Below are 21,774 nucleotides of genomic sequence, written 5' to 3'. Positions count from 1 at the left end.
GCAGTTAGGGCACACGAGGCAGGTGCCTTGGGCCCTACGAGTTTTAATTCACATATTTGGCAAACAGTACAGGACAGGGGAGGGGCATATTGCGGACACGGAGCCAAGTGGGGAGGCAAGCTGTTTCTGAAGCATATTAAGGCACCAAGGCTTGCTGCGCCCCCAACACTGTTTGGGGGGGCTGTGACCACAGCAGTGTACCCTGGGGCATTAGGCCAGTGCTAAAACCAGTACTGGAAGTTACACAGCTTGGCATTGTGGTAAACTGCGCAGCGCCATGGCAACCAGCCACGACGCTGAGGCAGTCAGGGCCGCACTTCGTGTTTTGGGCGAAGCCGGCCGGGCGGACTTACTCAGGCCTGGGGTTTTAGACCAGGCCTGGGTGGGGATGACACGGCCGACAAGGGCCACATCCAGCCGGGTTGCGGCGGCAATCGCTGCATGTGAGTCCCAGGACTCGGAAGGGGACAGGGAGGAAGCGCCCGGGGCTCCAGAACTGGAACCAGAGGTGTGGTTGGGGATGCCCAATCAACGCAGTCCTTTACTGTTTAGCGGGAAGCCCAGGGCACACAGGAGTTAGGTTCAGGGGACGCAGGCACAGGAAGTGCAGACACAGCTGGGGTTGGACCCTCAAGGGCAGTAGTGAACATTGGGGAGGGGGGGGGCGGTGTTGCAAGGGGCAGAGAGCGAGCAGCCCTTACCAGGGCCAAGTGGCGTGCTGGCGCCATTAGATTTGTCATGCCCAAAGGGGGGGGCCAACAGCTCGGGGGCCCTGGGGCCCCGGCAAAAAAACGAGCCAAATTCGCAGGAAAATCCAGAGGAGGGGTGACCAGGCCCAAGGCAGCCCCACGACAGGCCAGGTCAGCAAAACACAAGGCAATGGAGGAGGCTGGGGCCACGTGGGCCCCGGCCCCGTTCAGACAAGGAACCTGGGACCAGGCAGAAACCTGGGACCTAGAAGCCAGGATCCGCGAGCAGTGCAGGGTTGTTGTGGAAACGGAGGCCAGGTGGGCCCAGTTGTGCAAGGACAGGGAGGAAGCTGGTGCCCGGAGTTAGGCAAGCAAAAGGGCCAGAGAGGCCACAGATGCCAAGGGGACACTGCAGGCCGGGGCAGGCACCGGGAACTGGGTTTAGGTACCACAGTCGGAAGCGGGTCGGGGACAAGAGGCTGGTGTGGCCGAAGGGCAGGTCGGCGCGGGGAACCCCAGTGGCGCATACGGCCATGTGGGAAGAAGTAAATCAATGCCAGCGGATGAGGTTGGCAGGAGAAGGGCGATGCCAACTGGGCGCAATACGGCCCAAACACTAGAGGGGTGAGCGGCGGCATTCTCTACTCCGCGGGAGCGTGGGTACCATGACATTGGTGTACGCCATGCGGGTCTGGAATCAACGGAGGCAATACCAGCAAAGTCAAGGGGATGCGTGGAAAGCAAGGGCGAGTGGGTAGGTGAGGAAGAGTTGGAACTGGACTGCGAGGAAGACGGGGACGAGTGGGAAGATGGAGAGATATGTGATGAGGAGGTGAGCGGTGTCAAGAGGGCGGGGCGAGGGCGCAAGTGCGGCGCAACCTCTTCCTCTGCTTTTGTTTTACAGGACACCTTTGTGCCGGAAGGGCCGGCAGGAGTACGGCAAGCAATGCCACATGGTAGAGCATTGAGGAGGACACCACGGAATTTGGGAGAGAATGTCGGAGGTAAGGGGAGTTGGTGGTCAGTTTGGGGTGAAGGGAGGGGACCTCAAGGGCAACAGGCACAAGTAAATCTATTGGTGTTGGGGATGGGTCAGTGTTGGAGGTACCAGGTCCGGTTGCGGTACAGGGGCGGGGACCCTAACAAAAGCACAGAGGCCTCCTCCACATGAGTTACAGTAACTGGTAGTCAGACAGCGGGGGAAGACACGAACGCAGAGGACAAGGAGGAGGGGAGCCATAAGAAACGACTTCCATATATGGGTTTGGCCATGCCCCTTGGGTCCCATGTCGCAGAGAAAACAAAGACAAGGATATGGAAACATGAATATGTTTATGTTTTTAAGCTACTGCATAGGGACATACAGGGCAAGGAAGGATCGAAGGAAGAAGAATGGGAATTAGCACGTAGGCCCAGGGTTCCTATTACGATGGACAATTGGACATCCGCATTTCTGATCTTTGCCAGTATATACTGCGAAAAATACCCAGACAGGGCCATTGCGCTTTTCAAATACATGGATATTATTAGAAAGGCACAGATGCATTTTGGGGGGTTTGCATGGCTCAGTTATGACAAGGAGTTTAGAGCGCGGGTGAGCGTAAACCCCGAAAAGCCTTGGGGAGACGTAGACCCAGAGTTATGGATGCAATGGATGGCATCTGCGCAGTCATCGGCGTCCACGCATACGGCGAGCAGACTGCCAGTAGTGTATAAGTCTTTTCAGGCACGCCCCGCCCCGGGAGGGGCGGGCGCTGCTACAAAAGCACTGGTGGCCACCACAGGTGCTTGCTGGAATTTTAACAAGGGGCTTTGTTCCCGAGCACAGTGTAGGTTTAAACATGATTGCTTCAAGTGCGGGGGCCGTCACCCGGTTATTCAATGTTTCTCCCTTTCCAGCCCTGCAGAACAGTGGAGAGCGTCGAGAGGAAGGGGCTCACATGCCGCTACTGTGCCAAAGGGGTCCTACACCAGTTCTATCTATCCAGAGGCAGATAAAGCTCGGCAGTTGGAGTGGGGTTTTCGTGAAGGTTTCAGGGTAGGGTATCAAGGTCCTCGAGAAAGGAGGTGGGCAGACAATTTGCGGTCGGCTAAAGAGTGGCCTCAGGTAGTGCGTGACAAATTGGCAAAAGAAGTGGCACTGGGGAGAATAGCTGGACCGTTTTTGACTGGCCAAGCGAGAAATTGACGATATCTCCTTTGGGAGTGGTGCCCAAAAAAGTGGCAGGAGAGTTTCGGCTGATCCATAATTTGTCATGGCTGGAAAGTACGTTGGTCAATGACTTCATCGCGCAAGAGGACACCAGGGTAATTTATGCGTCGGTAGATGGCGCTGTGAAGTTAGTTTTGAGGTGCGGGCGTAAAGCGGAAATGGCAAAATGTGACATACAATCGGCTTTTAGACTGTTACCCATTCATCCAGCAGATTTTGACCTTTCAGGCATGCAGCTGGATGGCGCCATTTATGTGGACAGGGTTTTGCCCATGGGCTGTGCAATATCATGCGCTCTATTCGAAACTTTCAGCACCTTTTTGCAGTGGGTTTTTGTTGGAATTAGTGGCCACCGGGCAGTGACTCATTATCTAGATGATTTCTTGTTCGTAGGACCAGCCGCATCCAGGGCTTGTGGATGGGCTTTGGATGCTTTTCAGAGGCTAGCCTAGCAGACAGGAGTGCCTTTGGCCCCAGATAAAACAGAAGGACCACTATCAATTTTGACTTTTTTGGGCATTGAGCTAGATGCAGAAGCACTGGTGGCCAGATTGCCAGCGGCAAAAGTGACGGAAATACTGGAATTTCTGGCAGGAGTGCACATACTTCGCAAAATGGATTTGTGGATGGCCCAAAAATTGCTAGGGTACCTTAATTTTGCATGTAGGGTAGTAAGGGGAGGTCAGACTTTTTGTAGGCGATTGGGGCTGTCCATGTCAGGGGCAGTGCTTCCACATCATAGGATAAGAGTTTCCTTGGCTTTAAGAGAAGACATCAAAGTATGGGAGATCTTTTTGAAGAAATTTTATGGGGTACCAATGTCTTTTAGTGACTCGGACACAGTGTGGCAGGTCCAAATTTTTTCGGATGCGGCGGGAGCGTCGGGTTTCGTCATATACTGGGACGGGAGATGGTGTGCTGAAACATGGCCTTCACAATGGTTGCAACAAGGGAGAAGCATTGCTTTCCTGGAATTTTTTTCCACTATTAGTGGCACTAGCAGTTTGGGGTCAAGAATTAGCCAACAGGACAGTGATTTTTTCAGGTGGACAACATGACGGTAGTGGATTTGGTTAACAGACAGAGGGCTAGGGACCTCAAAGTTTTGCACTTACTGCGTCAGTTTATGCTTCAATGTTTATCTCTCAATGTTATTTTTAAAGCTGCACACATACCCGGGTGTACAACGAGATTGCAGACTCCCTATCTCGTTCACAGTGGCAGCGTTTTTGCGAGTTGGCACCTGGAGCAGAATGGAACAAGACCGCTGTCCCGGCAGACATTTGGGAGTGGGGGGCATGATGATCACGGGGCTGGTGGAGGTGTCTTTCAGCGGTATCTACGCGGCGGAGTTACAGGCTTGCATAGTTGGATTTTCAATCTTTTGAGCCTTTTTGGGGCAACTTCTGGGCGCAAGCTCCTCAGACTCCTGAAGCGCGGGCTTCACGCATTGTGCTTTTTCTAATTGAAGAGGGGTTATTCCCAGCTACGATAGGAGGAAAGCTGGCAGGCGTTTCATTCTATGGGAAACTTTTCTTTGGTTTTGACCCTGCGCATAATGATTTATTAGGAAAGATGCTGAAAGGTTGAGGCAGGGTCGGGGCCAGCAGGTCGCAACCAGCTAGTGAACCCATTACTTTCGAAATACTGCTGGAGCTGCTGCACGTGTTACCAGTCTGTTGTGCGGACGAGTTTGATGTGGGTTTGTTTCGTTTGTGCATGGTTTGGATGTTTTTTGGCGCGTTTCGAGTGTCTGAATTGTTGGAATTAGGACAAGAGATCGGGATAAAAGTGAAGGAGGTGTGCATGCAGAAGGCTGGGGATATGGCTCAGGCGTTCAAAGACAGATCAGCTGGGAAGAGGAAAATGGGTATGGCTGGAAAAAGGGGGAGATGAGTTAGCATGCCCAGTGAGAGAGTGGATGGCTTTCAAGGCGAAGCTGAGTAGGGCAGGTGAAGCAGGGGTGTTTGTACATGCGTCAGGGATGAAGCTTACTAGCTATCAGTTGTTACAGGTTCTGCGGATGGCGCTTGGGCGGACGGGCGGCGTAGGATTTTGGCACGCATTCGTTCAGGATCGGCGCAGCTACGGTGGCACCTCATTTAGGTTGGGACTGGGCTAAGATTAAGGCCATAGGTAGATGGAAATCTAGATGCTGTGAGCGTATGTCAGGCCTTGAGGAAGACGCATTGAAGGGGGGGAGGATATAGGTTATCATGACAGCCTTTACAGTGTTTTTTCTTTACAGGATGTGTGGCCGGGCCGCAGAAAGACAAGATGATGACATGGCTGGTCGGCCATTCATTCGTTCACTGAGCGGCGAAATTTGCAGAGAAGCAAATTTACGGCAGATCATTGGGACTGCCCAGCAGACGCCACGAAGTTTGTTGGTGGGGCAAGAGTGGTATGAGGTGGGGGAGCCTGCTTCCATTTATCACGGGTAACTTGCCGCAATGGGGATGTCCTGACCTTTTGCTGATTCACCTGGGGGAAAATGACTTGGTGAAGCTATCGGGGCTCACATTGATACAGCTAATGCAGAGAGATTTGGAAATTTTAAAGCAAAAGCTATGCGGGACATGTTTGGTATGGTCAGAATTTGTACCAAGACGGGTGTGGAGAGGGGCAATCAATCATGGAGCCATTGAGTGGGCTCGCAAAAAACTGAACAGAGCAATGAAGGTATTCTGCTGGGCCCAGGGGATCAAGGTGCTGAGGCATGAGGACATAAAAGAACAGGATGAGACATTGTTCCGAGCGGATGGGGTGCACTTGTCACAGTTAGGAAATGCATATTATTTAACAGAGTTAAGGTTGATGTTAGAGAATTTATGGGGAGAGTATCTGTGGATCAGGGATTAAATGTAAAGAAAAAAAAAAGGAACACAATACCGGGGAACAGGTTGGTTTTCCCGGGGGGGGGACAGCAAAACGCCACAGGGGTTTCGCTGGTTGGCAGATGGGGGAGGGTGGAGAGCCAGATGCGGGCTGGTCCACCCTTCCAGGGGGAAAAACAAGTACGTGAAGGATCAGAGTGGGGGGGTAGGTTACAAGCAAGGAAGGCTTGAGAGGAATAGGGGGGCATCTAAGGGAGGAGAATCCAAGGGAGCTATTGGAAGAGAGAATGAGGGCAAGGGAATCTTTAAAAGTTAAGGTTTTGTTAAAAGGAAGGTATACAGTTGAAGTTGTTGATGTTCATGTTAAATCCTGTCCTAAATAAATGACCTTTTACACCAACAAGGAGTGTCACTGTATGTGTGTCCCGATGGAGGGGCCCGCGGAGAGAGAGACTTGTTCTAGTCTCTCCGCGGGCACGTTCGGGAGGGCAGGAAGTGGCGCGGGGTGCGCCGGATTGGTTAAAGGTAAGTGGGGGTGGGCCTTGTAGAATGGGTTTATAAGGGGGTGGTAGGGTGGGGTCGGCCTCTGTTCCGTGCCGACTAGTTACAGGAGGGGCGGTTTTTGACCACCCACCCACCCGGCATTTTAGGAAGGAAGAAGGGAAGGGTGACATTGGGTTTTGTCTATTAAGGAGGGTTGGTAAGAAGGGGTTGGAAGTCATTCAGGGCAGGTGATTTTGATTGAGCTTTAGCAGGAGATGGGGGAGGGTGGAGAGCCAGATGCAGGCTTGTCCATCCTTCCAGGGGGAAAAACAAGGAGGTGAAGGATCAGAGTGGGGGGGGTAGGTTACAAGCAAGGAAGGCATGAGAGGAATAGGGGAGCGTCTAAGGGAGGAGAATTGAAGGGAGCTATTGGAAGAGAGAATGAAGGCAAGGGAATCTTTAAAAGTTAAGGTTTTGTTAAAAGGAAGGTATACAGTTGAAGTTGTTGATGTTCATGTTAAATCCTGTCCTAAATAAATTACCTTTTACACCAACAAGGAGTGTCACTGTATGTGTGTCCCGAATGAGGCCGCGGTGTTTTGCTGCAACTTTTTATTTTCTTCATCCTAAGCGTTCTAACCTTATAAATAAATCCATACTCTGTGTGACAATAACCCTAAACTTGCATCGAAGAGCACTGCTAACCTAGCCCTGACTACTAGGCAGTATTAACACAAAGATTAATTGTACACCTGTCCCTGACACTTTACCTCTTCCTGCACGTAAGCCTAATAATGCTAATTTATTTTTTCAATGTCAGCATTTCAGTAAAAGACTGAATATTTTTTTCTACATTTTCGATATGTCTGTTTTAAGTGATTTCACTCTTTTGACTGCACAGCTATTTCCTATAATTCAGCCTGCGCTGTCAGCTCAACGCTGTCTCCACCTCCGCCACCCCACCTTTCTCTCCCTTTCCAGTGGTCTGTTTAGCCTTTTCTTGCCCTGGGCTTCTTGCTTTTTGAAACAACCCGTAGCCTCGTTGGCTGAATCTGGTACATTGTGAATTCTATGTCAGGACCGGAGGCAAGGATTATGCATATCTTTCTTCACTTTTTATTCAAACAGCAAGTTCAAAGTAAAACAAAAGAAACAAAAAACGGCAATGAGCTCCACAAGACTGCCACAATGGAAACCATCGTTCAATGAGGGTCCAGTGTTGCCGGCAGTATATATATCCACAAGCCTGTCAATCTTCCTCTTTCTTCACTGCTCAGGACAAGATAAGTGCCTTTCTGCCTCTGAGCGTTTATTATTCATTGCGCTTTAATTTTAACGCGTTACTGCTTGCGCACGTTCTACCTTCTTGAATTGCCTGTATAGGGAATTTATTTACACGCGTCTTCTCAGCGCAGCAGGCTCCTGCCCGAGCGCATTTTTCTTCGGGAGACGTGTCGGGCCCTCTAGAGGGCGCGCTACAAATTTCTCACATATTTTATGCGCGTGTTGAGCGCTCGAGAAGCCTCGGCGCTCAGCACGCGATTTTTTTCACATTCTGAGGAAATAATTAAGCCTCGGCTTTTCCCTATCCAACGAACACCGTTTGTTACGGTTGTTATTGACCCCAGTGGGAAGAATTTTCGTTTTTCAATACATTACAGCATACACTGCTGGCAGAATTGGATAGGGGCTTTTTCTTACCCTTTGTAGATTTTTTCTGGGTGTTTTTGTCTGCAACAAAATCCTATGAGTCACAAGATGCAGTCCACACAGGACAGTGAATCTATCGCCAATATGTCCCCAGGTGAGGGCCCATCTCACCGTTCCATTCCCCCAGGAATGGATATGTTGTTTTCTCAGGCCATATCTCAAGCCCTCGCTCCTCTTAGAGATAGCGTAGCGCAGCTCACTGAACAAGTTTCCAAAGGGACGGGCATGTTTGGCGCGACGGGGACGGAAGGTAGATCCTCTTCAGTCCCCAAGAAAGCGTGCAAGCGCGACGCGGGGCACCTTGAAGACGTCTTGCTGTTATCTGGCGCCTTCAGTAAGAGTGCGCACGCGCATAAGCGCATAACCTCCCGGCAGGGTTTTTTGCCCGGCGTAATGGGTGAAAAGCTTCACCACAAATGGGACCTTGATGCTGGGTCTCCTAAAGGCATCACTGGTGACTCATATGGGGACTCCTCCTCTTTGGAGGACGATGAGACCGGTCGCCCTTGACGTCCTGGAGCTTCTTTGCAGGAAACTTTCGATTCTGATGATTCTGAATCAGACATGTTTGAACCTGAAGGAATTTATCATCCTCGTTCTTCGGAATGGATACCAGACCACAAGGTGGCTGAGTACGTGGCCTCAAAAATTAGACAACCTCTTGATAAGGAGGTGCGCTCCTGGTTGAAAGCGGAATACCCACGTCCAACATTAGTTGACAAGGTGGCAGCCACGCCGGATATCGATCCGAAGTTGTGTACCTTTTTTTCCAAGTACATGAAAGACCCTAAGAAGGGTATAGATAGATCCTGGAGGACATGCCAGGACAAACTCCTGGATGTGTTAGGCCCCCTTACTCAAATAATTCAACTGGCAGAATGTGCCAAACAGTCAAACTCACCCCTTCCAACGGACGTTGTAGCGGGGTGGGCCCAGAGAGCTGTATGTCTCCTGGGCAACGCAAACTGTGCCCTCTCGGCTGAAAGGCGCAGATCTTTGCTTATAAAGATTGACCCTAAATTGGGGGAATTTTCCAACTCGGAGGCAGGGGCTATTGCCCAAGGCAACTCATTTGGTGATCCTTTTGTGAAGGAATTGGGAAAGTTTGTGGCCACCTTCTCAGCACTGGAAAGGCGCAGACCTCTATTAAAAAGATCTTTCCGAATAAGGTTTTTGGAGGGGCCGGACGAGGCAGGGGTCACTCTTCCGGCCGCCATTTCCAACAAGGCCCCGCTCCCTACAGAAACAACGGTTGGCGTGACGGTCGCCAGGGAACTTTCTACCCCAACAGAGGCAGAGGAAAAGGCAGACGAATAGACTCGCCTGGGGAGCAAGTAATGCCCCGGGAGGACCCTCTGGTAAGGCTTATCCCTTTTTCCCCTAAAAAATTTGGAGGGAGGTTACGCTTCTTCAAAGACACTTGGAATCGTATCACCTCTGATGCTTGGGTGCTACAAACAGTCTCCGGTTTTCAAATAGAATTTTGGGGAACCCCAATCCAGGACTCTCTACCCATTCCGTTTTTTTTCAATGACAGAGTCCAATCCCATAGATACGGAGGTTCAGGATCTCCTCCAAAAAGAAGCCATGTGCGTCACGTCCTTGCATCCCAGAGGCTTCTTAAGCAACATCTTCCTTGTAGAGAAGAAGGACAAAGGTTTTCGCCCGGTCATCAATCTCTGGTCTTTCAACGAATGGGTAACATACAGGCACTTCAAAATGGAGGGCATTCACTTGCTCCGGGATCTCCTACTGAAAGAGGACTGGATGGTCCGCCTGGACCTCAAGGATGCTTATCTCACAGTCCCGATCTTTCCACCTCACCGCAGGTTTCTACAATTTCAGTGGAGGGATCAGGTGTTCGAGTTCACCTCTCTCCCATTCGGTCTATCATCGGCACCATGGTGCTTTACCAAACTCCTCAAACCTGTAGTCGAGGTTCTCCGGTCGCAGGGAATTCGTCTTATCATTTATCTGGACGACATCCTTCTCATGGATCAATCCAGATCCCAGCTTATATCCAATTTGAACACAGCTATTGTGCTTCTGCAGACACTAGGTTTTGTGATCAACCAACAGAAGTCAGATCTTCTCCCTTCTCAAACCATGACTTTTCTAGGTTTCCTGATAGACTCCCGGTCAGTATCCCTCAGTCTCCCAAGTCCGAAGATCTCCAAGATCAAGAAGGAACTAAAGAAGGTCCTGAGACGTGACAGGATTTCGTTGCGTCAGTTGGCCAGAGTAGTGGGTCTGCTTTCATCATCGATTCAGGCCATTTTTCCGGGCCCCCTCCACTACAGAGTCCTCCAACGTCTCAAGGCCTATCACCTTCGATGCGGGGTCACGTACTCCGAATTAATCTCCCTCTCTCCGGAGGCAAAGATGGAGTTACATTGGTGGCTGGACCACATGGAGGCATGGAATGGCAGAGCCATCTTCGGAGCCTCCCCAGACCTAGTGATAGAGTCGGATGCCAGTCGCCATGGTTGGGGAGCACGTTGCGGGAACATCTCATTCAGGGGACGCTGGACCCCTAGGGAGCTCGATATGCACATCAATTGCCTGGAACTTCTTGCGGGCTCTTTTGCGATCAAGTCCCTAACACGGGACAGAATTTCATGTGTTGTTCTCCTACGCATGGACAATGCCTCAGCTGTTCAATGCATAAACCGCCTGGGGGGGACACGTTTGAAAGCTCTAGCGGACCTAGCGAAGGATTTTTGGCATTTTTGCCTTCAGCATCAGATATCCGTCATGGCGGAGTATCTCCCAGGGGATCAGAACGTCGTAGCGGATTGGAGTTCCCGTTTCCTAACGGACTCCAGCGATTGGCAACTGGACCACTCAATTTTTCAGTCAATAATGAATCGATGGGGTCCTTGCTCAGTGGATCTGTTTGCATCCAGATGGAATGCCCACTTGCCTCTGTATTTCAGCTGGCGCCCGGATCCGGAAGCATCAGCAGTGAATGCATTTCTCCAGAACTGGGACCCACAACTAGGCTATGCATTCCCCCGTTTCTTCTTATCCCGAGGGTTTCGGCTCAAGTTTGCCGCCAGAGAGCGACAGTGGTTCTGATAACCCCGCTATGGAGATCCCAGGAATGGTTTCCAACTCTTCTGGAGCTCTCATGCGAAGCTCCAATCCGCCTTCCGGTCTTTCCCTCGATTCTTCGAGATCCAGCAGGCGTATTCCATCCCCGGGTTCTCCAAGGCCACTTATCTCTGGTAGCGTGGAAGATTTCAGGTATCGCTGGCAAGATTGCTGACTTTCACAAGAAGCTAGGAAGTTCATTGCACAAGCCTGGGCACCTGGGACAGGTAAGCGGTATAGGTCCGCATGGAATAGATGGTCTAGCTGGTGTGTGGACAAACATTTCGATCCCATGGGGGCCTGCGTTACTGATATCATGAATTTCCTTGCAGAACTAGCGGAGTCAGGTTTGGCTTACTGTACGATAAACTCTTTTAGATCAGCCATCTCAGCGGGTCATCCTCCTCTTGACAATCAACCGATCGGGGAACATCCTTGGATATGTAAACTTCTTAAAGGTATTAGACTTTCCAGGCCCCCACAACCTAGATATTCGGAGCTCTGGGATGTCAACCTAGTTCTTAATTTATTATTCTCGTGGCAGGACAATCAATACCTGTCAAGGAAGGAGTTGTCAGCAAAACTGGCCATTCTTTTATGCCTTATTTCATGTAAAAGGGTATCGGATATACGGGCCTTGGATATTTCTGCTAGAGTTTTTTCTCCAGAAGAAGTAACTTTTACGATTTCTAGACGAACTAAGAATAATACTAGGTCGGTTTCTTACCCCGCTTTCCCTAGCGCTCCTAAGTTATGTGTATTACGTTGCCTCAAGGCCTATGAGGATGTAACAGCGGAACTTAGACCTCCGTGGGAGAATCAACTTCTAATTTCATTAAAGAAACCTTTTAAGGCAGTATCATCCCCCTCTATCGCCAGGTGGGTTAGATGGATTTTATCTGAAGCAGGTGTCATTGAACAAGTGTTCGGTGCACACTCGACTCGGGGTGCCATGGCCTCAAAAGCCATTCAAGTTGGGGGTCGACTGGAAGACATTATGAGTGCAGCAGATTGGTCTTCAGAATCTACTTTTAAAAAGTTTTATTTTAAACCGATACACGATGCAGCATCTCTGGTGGTAAGTAAGCTTTGAACTTGCATAATCCTCGCCTCCGGTCCTGACATAGAATGCGAAATTTCCTAGCTATCTTGAAGGAAAGTTTCAATTCTATTAAGGACACGGAGGCGAGGATTATCCCACCCAACACTGGACACGTGTTTTCCCACCCGAACTTCACGTCTCCTCGTACTGAGGTGGTGTATATATATATATTTTACATATATACATAATCGTATGTTTTCTTTAACGAGTTTAATGGTTAGATTTTGTCTGTATTGGTTCTTGACTTGTATTCTTTCTGCAATAGCCAATATCTTATAGACATACAGTCTTTTTGTTGCTCGATACTTAGCATCATTGGTCAGTCTACTTTAATCTCTCATATCTACCCATAGGATCAGAGACAACGACCTCTGAAGTCGAGGAAGATTGACAGGCTCGTGGATATATATACTGCCGGCAACACTGGACCCTCATTGGACAATGGTTTCCATGGTGGCAGTCTAGTGGAGCTCATTGCCGTTTTTTGTTTCTTTTGTTTAACTTTGAACTTGCTGTTTGAATAAAAAGTGAAGAAAGATATGCATAATCCCGTGTCCTAATGGAATTGAAACTTTCCTTCACAATAGCTAGGAAATTTCATTTGCCGTTCTTAATCTGCCTGAAGCCCTGGAGTTAAACAAAAGCGTAACCACGTGACCCCAGTTATGGCGAGACACTGAGACAGCTGGGGCAATGCACGAGTTTCCTTAAATCACTGTCAACAGCCTACTGCAGTGCGTACCAACACTGGTAATATTGCTGTACCTTGTAACGCACCAAAGAAACTAAGCAAGCAGTGGAAAACTGTGGTAAGGCCGGAAGACCGCGAAAGGCACGTGAACATTACGCCTCTAGCAATGCAGACGCATAAGTGAAAGACGCTCTTTCTCGACTTCCTGTTCACGTGACGAAGCTATTTATTCCGGTTACTTATCCAAAAGACTGAGAAGTCCGCGTTCTTTTTTTGTGAGGCACAGCCCTGCTTTCCGACTGCAGATAACTCGTCAGTCTACAAACCTACCTTTTTAAAATAAAAATAAACTCAAAACATGCTTTGCCGAATAAATAAGACGTGTGCAGTGACGAATGATGGTGCTATATAAAACAGTGTAATATAACACGCCTCTATTAAAGGTATTTCGCTCGTGGTTCAATTATTTCTGCTCCTTACTCTGAAATATGAATCTGCCCTTAGTCACAAGGTTGTGTCTGAACAACGGAAAAATTAGTACCTGCAGATGTGTTTGAAAAATACAGACATATTATTTTAGGTGGGGAAAAGTTTATTAAAATCACTTAAACCATACAGTACACCTTTCAATAATATGTTTAACATATATGCCATGCACAATTACAATTAATCATCTTCCCCGCTCCTGAACAGGTCGGATAAATATAAAAATAGTTCATAACATTAAAAGCTGGTTAATGTAATAAGCATATGTTACCCTATTTTTTTAAGATTTTCATTAGAAAAAAATAGACATAATTAGATATAAACTGCGGACAAAACAAATTGAAAATCGTGTCTAACATAATTATAGCAAGTAGTGTACAATTGCACATAAAGAAAACATGGATTAGTGTTAATTGGTCGCTGGCGCCACCTGCTTATCAATTGATGTTATGACAGCATAGTGCCTTTTTCACAGGTTTGCCATGCACATAACATGCAGTTCACATTTGGAATCATTAAGTCGTTTTAAGTTTTGCACAATGGGCGAAGAACTGTAAAGCAAAACCTTCAATCATCGATTCGCTGGAAATGCAAACCCGTGGAGCTAGAGCAGAAATACAATCCAGACAAGGGTTTCTTTCTACTGTTACATATTCATATTTAGCAAGATGAGATTTACGATTCCAGCTGATGGAGATAACAGTTCATTTGAAGCTCAGATTCCCTAAAAAATTAATTTCCTTCAAATAGGGGAAACCCCTATACCACCGTTAATCCAATTCTAACAGAAACACTTCACTGCAATTTCCTGTCTAAAGGAAAACAACGTTATCGCTTTTCTATAACCTTGAACCTGTGATCCGAATATTTTGAAAACCCCCACTTCCTTCCTTGAGATAAATTATTATGGAAAGAGATGTCTTTGACCTGTACTTTACATACTAGACCACATATATACATTGGCATTTACGCTTGTTTTGCTTTTTAATAACAGTTTTGAAATATAACGACGAGTCACTTTCACTGTCAACGAAAGTGGCAAAATTCTCGGCATTCATCGCTGCAGATTTCTTTATTTGTTCTTCTCGACGGGTAGAATAGAGACAGGATCGGTCTGCGCTTCAGCATCACATGTTCGTTTTGGTCCCTAGGAATTAAGAAAGAACAAAACGATGAACTGATGCCTTTTTTTTTTTTGTGGGACTAAGATTAAAACATGTCAGACAAAGGTACAATTTTCCAGACAAGTCGATAGGTACAGAAAGTGAACTGCAGAGGAGCACAACATTTGATAAAGTGATGAAGCTAGGATTTAAAACTAAGAGGTAATTGTGTGATGTGAAGAACATTTACCGTGAAAAGTTACAAAAACGCTTACCTTTGAGAGGAGACACGTTCGTCTCACCTCCGTCCTCGTCCTCTTCCTGTTCCCAGGTGCATACAGGCTCCCAGCCGATCAAGACGCTGCTGTCACCAGCATGACAGCAGTATCGTGATTGGTCTGAGTGGCCTGCCTCGCCACGCAGACTTGAAGTGGGAGCCCGGGCATGTTCTCCACTCAGCTGTGCGATACAGCCAGATAGAGAACATGCAAAGTGCGCAAGTCTGTTTGGCCAGCCCAACACTGCCACCAAACAGACATGCACACATTGTGGTGCATAGACTTCCTCTGGTCCCCTTCCTCCAGCCTAGCCCCGTCATGTCCTTTACTCCCAGGAAAAATAAAATGACAAAACATTGCGGGGCATATTTATACTCCGTTTGCGCCGTAATTGCGTAGTTTTTTTTGACGCAATTCCGACGCAAAACTAACTCCATATTTATACTTTGGCGTTAGACGCGTCTAGCGCCAAAGTCCATGGAGTTAGCGTCATTTTTTAGCGTGGACACCTACTTTGCGTTAATTATATGCAAGGTAGGCGTTCCTGTCTAAAAAATCGACTCCGAGGCATGTGCGTCGGATTTATACTCCCGGGCAAAATTCACGCCCGGGAGTGGGCGGGTCAAAAAAAATGACGTACGGCCGCTTTTGCGCCATTTTTTAGCGCCTGCAAAAGGCAGGCGTTAAGGGACCTGTGGGCTCTGAAGGAGCCCAGAGGTGCCCTTCCATGCGCCCCCAGGGACCCTCCCTGTCACCCTTGCCCACCCCAGGAGGACACCCAAGGCTGGAGGGACCCATCCCAGGGACATTAAGGTAAGTTCAGGTAAGTGTTTTATTTTTTATTTTTTTGTGGCATAGGGGGGCCTGATTTGTGCCCCCCTACATGCCACTATGCCCAATGACCATGCCCAGGGGACATAAGTCCCCTGGGCATGGCCATTTGGCAAGGGGGCATGACTCCTGTCTTTGCTAAGACAGGAGTAATTTCTATGGGGGTTGGGAGTGAAAAAAAATGGCGCAAATCGGGTTGAGGCGAAAAAATTGCCTCAACCTGACTTGCCCCATTTCTTGACGCCCAAGCCCCATATCCCCCTTGTTGGACTTTTGCTGATGCAGGGTCATCCCCAGACTTTTTTGCCTCCTGCCTCCTATTTTTTTCTGACATGTTGCTGTTGGCTTTTCGACTCTGAGCACTTTACCACTGCTAACCAGTGCTAAAGTGCATATGCTCTCCTGTCTAAATTGTATGTAAGTGGTTTATCCATGATTGGCATATTTGATTTACTAGTAAGTCCCTAGTAAGGTGCACTAGAGGTGCCAGGGCCTGTAAATCAAATGCTACTAGTGGGCCTGCAGCACTGGTTGTGCCACCCACATAAGTAGCTCTGTAATCATGTCTCAGACCTGCCCCTGCAGTGTCTGTATGTGTATTTTTACACTGTAAATTCGACTTGGCAAGTGTACCCACTCGCCAGGCCTAAACCTTCCCTTTCCTTACATGTAAGGCACCCCTAAGGTAGGCCCTAGGTAGCCCCAAGGGCAGGGTGCAGTGTATGGATAAGGTAGGACATATAGTAATGTGGTTTATATGTCCTGACAGTGAAATACTGCCAATTTCGTTTTCACTGTTGCAAGGTCTGTCTCTCTCTCATAGGATAATATGGGGGCTACCTTTAAATATGATTAAAGTGTAGATTCCCCTAGAGAGTAGATGGACATGTGGAGTTTGGGATCCCTGAACTCACAATTTAAAAATACATCTTTTAGTAAAGTTGATTTTAAGATTGTGAGGTTGGAAATGCCACTTTTAGAAAGTGAGCATTTTCTTGCTTAAACCATTCTGTGACTCTGCCTTGTTTGTGGATTCCCTGTCTGGGTCAGTTTGACAGTTGGGTTGTTTTTCACCTCACACCAGACAGTGACACAAAGGGAGCTGGGGTGTAATCTGCATTTCCTGATTAGCCATCTCTGCTAGGAGGGAGGGGTGGAGTGGTCACTCTCATCTGAAAGGACTGTGCCGGCCTCTGACAATGCTGTCTCCAACCCCCTGGTGTGTGTCTGAGGCCTTGCCTGGGCAAGGCAGGATTTCACAAGAAGGTGTGAGTCCCCTTTGAAGGAAGGTGACTTCAAAGACTAAAATGGGTATAAGAAGGGCACCCAAACTTACAAACTTTAGAAACACTTCTGGAATCAAGGGGAACCTCTGCCTGGAGAAGAGCTGATCGCTGAGGAACAAGTGCTGCCCTGCCTGTGACTGTGCTTTGTGGAGCTTTCCTGCAGTGCTGCTTCTGCCAGAGTAAGAGGGCAAAGACTGGACTTTGTGTGCCTTCCATCTTGAAGAAGAAATCTCCAAGGGCTTGATGTAGAGCTTGCCTCCTGTTATTGAAGTCTCAGGGATAGCAAAGACTTCTTCCTGCCAGCACCTGGAGTCTCTGGAGAGACCCCTACTCTGCTCTGTGGTGCCCTTCCAGTTCCTGGGACCCTGAAAGGAGAGGCTGGCAGCCTAAGGACAAAAATACACGCACCGAGCGCCGTGCGGAGAAAAGATCGACGCGAATCCGATCGCGGCTGAGAAAACGACGCGACGCCGGCTCCGCAGCTGAGAAACGACGCCGCAGGAAACGCGACCGGAGAATCGACGCCCGGAGCAGGAGAAACGACGCGCCGCATCGCTGACGAAGGCTGAGAGATCGCAACCTGCGCCGCGGGACTTTCGGACCGTCGCGTGGCTGGCTTTTTCGACGTGCATCGCCGTGCCGAGTTGTTTTCAACGCATATAACCGTGCAGGGTTATTTTCGACGCACACCGCCCGTGCGGGGTTATTTTTGACGCAAACCAGGTACATTTACACGCTAGCAGCGCTAGTGTGTTGTTACAACTACCTAAAGACTCTTTTTATTTTAAACCTTTAAAAAATCATAACTTGACTTGTGTATGTTGGATTTTTGTCGTTTTGGTCTTGTTTTGTCTAGATAAATATTTCCTATTTTTCTAAACTGGTGTTGTGTCATTTTGTAGTGTTTTCATTGAGTTACTGTGTGTGTTGGTACAAATACTTTACGCCCAGCACTCTGAGGTTAAGCCTACTGCTCTGCCAAGCTACCAAGGGGGTAAGCAGGGGTTAGCTGAGGGTGATTCTCTTTTATCCTAACTAGAGTGAGGGTCCTTGCTTGAACAGGGGGTAACCTGACTGTCAACCAGAGACCCCATTTCTAACATTGGTGACCAGCGGTCGGGATTGGACTTGTATTTGTACTTGACATACAGTAATTAAGTGTACACTACTGTTTTGATCTCAGACCACTACGTGACCACATACTACTTGTTTGGTGATCTTTTGATTTTTTTCTTAAGGACTCTTTTTATTCTACTTCCATGATTTTGCTGATCCCTTGACTGATTCTTTTTACTTCATTGGGAAATTATTTTTTTCTGCCTTTTGGAACTTTGCACTTGTGACCATCATGTCTCAATCTGGAGATGCAACAGCTGGAGCTGTGTTTAAAATGGAGAAACTGAAGGAGTACTCAGTTGCTCAATTGAAACCGTTCCTTAAAGATCTTGACTGTCCCACTGAGAGCTCCACCAGGGAGGGGGAGCTGCAACAGGCACAGAGGGCTTGGGTGACAATCAAGAAGGCTGGAGGGCACACAGAGGAGGAGAATAAGGGTGGGGAAGTGCAGAGGATACACAGTGGTGTAGTGGAGGAACCTGTTACGCCTGGGGGGAGGGTCCCCAGGAGGGGTATCAGGGTGTCACCCAAGGGTCTGACTCCTGAAGAGTTACAGGACAGACAGGCAGAGAGGGAGTTCCAATGGGAGATGAAAAAGCTCAATTGGGAGTTGGAAGAAAGGAGGAGGAACTTAGAGATTAAAAAAATGATTTATGCTTACGAGCTTAAATTGAAAGAGCTGGAAGTCATGAGGGCTGAGTCCAGCTGGAATGGTGGCAGCAACAATTGTATATCCAGTGATGCTGCAGAAGTGCACATGCCCAGAGAGGTGGTGCCCTACTTGAAGGAGGGAGTTAACACACGCCAGGAGGTTCAGGGGTATGAGGTAGCTCCAGTGATGCACAGGGTCCCTGAGGTGGATTGGGGAACTGGCATGGGGAGTCATATTCCTACTGGTGGGAGGGACACTCTACTGACTCTAGTTGAGAGTGACAGGGAGAGGGGTTCCCCCCAAGTAGAAGTCCTGGTTATGGAGTGTGAAGACATCCCAGAAGAGTGTGGGTTGAATGTCAGGGACAGTCAGGTACTGTCTCACCAGTCTCAGGAGGGTGATGTGGGGTGCTTTGTCAAAGCAGAGTCACTGGATGGTTGGGTGAAGGGTACTTTGGTTAATTCATGTGAGGGGCTGAGTGATGTAATTGCTGGAGAGCATATGTCTAGTCCTTATTTTCCAGAGCTATGCCAACACCAGGTGGAGTGTGAGTTCTCTGACCCCAGGGAGCTTACAATGGAGGCAGACTTCTGGGTGAGTACCAGAGAGTCTGAAGAGGCATTTGGGGGTGCTCCTGAGAGGAGTGGTCTAGGTAGTTCCCAACCAGGTGAGGTCGGGAAGGATTGTAGTGTCCCAGGTAGGTCCCAGTGTAGTGGGATGGGTGAGGGACCCCATGTCCAGTCTCAGAGGAGAGGGAATGGGGATGGGTTGAGGCCCAAGGTGCCCGAGATCCGGTCCCAGGTCCTGGAGGGTTCCCTGCGGGAACACCAGGAGGGGAGCCTAGCCTGTACCATAGGGCCATCTGTTGAGGGAGACCCCACAGTGTCAGGAGAACTTGGGGGGGCGGCTGTAGCCAGCGTCCCACCAGTTCTGGTGTCTGGCAGTACCACTCCTAGTGAGGGGGTGCAGAAGTCCAGACAGAGGGTTGAGAGGGGGTTGCGGACCCCAGTGGAGAACCTGGAGGGTCAGGGGTCAGCTCTGAGAGCAGAGCCCCCCATGAATGACCTTGGTGAGACCATTTCTGGGTTGGGGGGAATCCAGACTCTGTCAGATGGGCAGAGGTCAGGAGACCTGCGCCAGCCAGACTCTTGTGTGGCCCTTCGGGACAGTGTGTCCCTTGAGGGGGGTAAGTGTGCCCCCCTGGAAGTCCTGGTGTGCCAGGCAATGGTTCAACCGCAGGGTGGTGACTCTGGGTTGAATGATCAGGTTCAGGGGGTAAACTCTGACCTGATGGGGGGTAAGTGTGCTCCCAAGGAAGTCCTGGTGTGCCAGGCAGTGGTTCAACCGCAGGGTGGTGACCCTGGGTTGGATGACCAGGTTCAGAGGGTAAACTCTGACCTGGTGGGGGGTAGGTATGCCCCCCAGGAAGCCCTGGTTTGCCAGGCAGTGATCCAGTCTGTGGGTACAGACCCTGGATTGGGAGGCCAGGTTAAGGGTGTCCCCCCTGACCTGGAGGAAGGGGCTACTGCTAACAGTGCCCCTACCATGTTGTCTTCTGGGGGGGCCACTCCTAGTTGGGTGGTTCAGGACCCCAGAAGAGAGGGCAGGGGGAGGGAAGCCTCACCCCTGGCCCTAGTCCAACCTGAAGGTACAGACCCCAGGTTGGAGGATCAGTTGCAGGTTAACATCCCTGCACTGATGGAAGAATTGTGCAGGACTGCTTCTACAAGCACCCTGACAGTTTTTGACTCTGGGGGTGCCGCTTCTGCAGGGAGGGTACAGAGCCCCAGAGGGGAGGACCAGGGTCAGGTTAACATCCCTGACCTGGTGGAAGAGAGAGTGGTCAAAGGGTGCCAGGCACCTGGGGCTACCACCCCCCACTCTCCACAGTCCCAGTGGTTAGAGAGGCCTGAGGTCGGGCTCTCATCCCTGACAGTTGTCTGGGGCCACTGTGGCTGGCTGTCCTGGTGGACAGAGTTGCCCCTGGGGGGGGGAGGACGAGAGTCACACCCCGGGGGTGGAGTGGGCAACACCACTGTGTTGGCCCTGGTGGTACTATCTGCCCATTGCAATACATCTGTGAGCAAAGTAAAGTTAGGTGTTGCACAGATGGTGTCTGTAGATGTGGAGAAGGGTTCCCCATGGGTTAGCTTAGTGGGCCCTGAGAGTATGGACAGAGGGATCCAACTGGAGTCAGGAAGGCGTAGAACTGGAACATGCCCCTGCTGTTGTGGGCCTGGGTCCCTGTTCTATCGCCCCAATCAGGGAAGTACATCAAGGTATTGATTGTTCTCCCCTGGCTTTAGGCTGGTAGGGGGTCGTGTTGGACTTTTGCTGATGCAGGGTCATCCCCAGACTTTTTTGCCTCCTGCCTCCTATTTTTTTCTGACATGTTGCTGTTGGCTTTTCGACTCTGAGCACTTTACCACTGCTAACCAGTGCTAAAGTGCATATGCTCTCCTGTCTAAATTGTATGTAAGTGGTTTATCCATGATTGGCATATTTGATTTACTAGTAAGTCCCTAGTAAGGTGCACTAGAGGTGCCAGGGCCTGTAAATCAAATGCTACTAGTGGGCCTGCAGCACTGGTTGTGCCACCCACATAAGTAGCTCTGTAATCATGTCTCAGACCTGCCCCTGCAGTGTCTGTATGTGTATTTTTACACTGTAAATTCGACTTGGCAAGTGTACCCACTCGCCAGGCCTAAACCTTCCCTTTCCTTACATGTAAGGCACCCCTAAGGTAGGCCCTAGGTAGCCCCAAGGGCAGGGTGCAGTGTATGGATAAGGTAGGACATATAGTAATGTGGTTTATATGTCCTGACAGTGAAATACTGCCAATTTCGTTTTCACTGTTGCAAGGTCTGTCTCTCTCTCATAGGATAATATGGGGGCTACCTTTAAATATGATTAAAGTGTAGATTCCCCTAGAGAGTAGATGGACATGTGGAGTTTGGGATCCCTGAACTCACAATTTAAAAATACATCTTTTAGTAAAGTTGATTTTAAGATTGTGAGGTTGGAAATGCCACTTTTAGAAAGTGAGCATTTTCTTGCTTAAACCATTCTGTGACTCTGCCTTGTTTGTGGATTCCCTGTCTGGGTCAGTTTGACAGTTGGGTTGTTTTTCACCTCACACCAGACAGTGACACAAAGGGAGCTGGGGTGTAATCTGCATTTCCGGATTAGCCATCTCTGCTAGGAG

The 21,774-nt window shown here is 49.2% G+C and overlaps 1 protein-coding gene across 6 annotated transcripts in view; it reads right to left on the bottom strand.

Moving 5' to 3' along the window:
• Positions 1 to 13,388: 13,388 nt before the first annotated feature.
• BCAS1 (brain enriched myelin associated protein 1) overlaps positions 13,389 to 21,774 on the bottom strand; it is a 364,378-nt gene continuing 355,992 nt past the window's right edge. For all 6 annotated transcript variants that reach the window (XM_069243624.1, XM_069243621.1, XM_069243622.1 and 3 more), the window contains one exon: positions 13,389 to 14,450. In XM_069243624.1, the coding sequence (XP_069099725.1) occupies positions 14,376 to 14,450 (75 nt within the window). In that variant the 3' untranslated portion in view covers positions 13,389 to 14,375. The remainder of the gene's footprint in view (positions 14,451 to 21,774) is intronic.

The sequence above is a fragment of the Pleurodeles waltl genome, chromosome 7 (assembly GCF_031143425.1).
Source record: "Pleurodeles waltl isolate 20211129_DDA chromosome 7, aPleWal1.hap1.20221129, whole genome shotgun sequence".
NCBI lineage: Eukaryota > Metazoa > Chordata > Amphibia > Caudata > Salamandridae > Pleurodeles > Pleurodeles waltl.
This window is presented reverse-complemented; position numbering and strand designations above follow the sequence as displayed.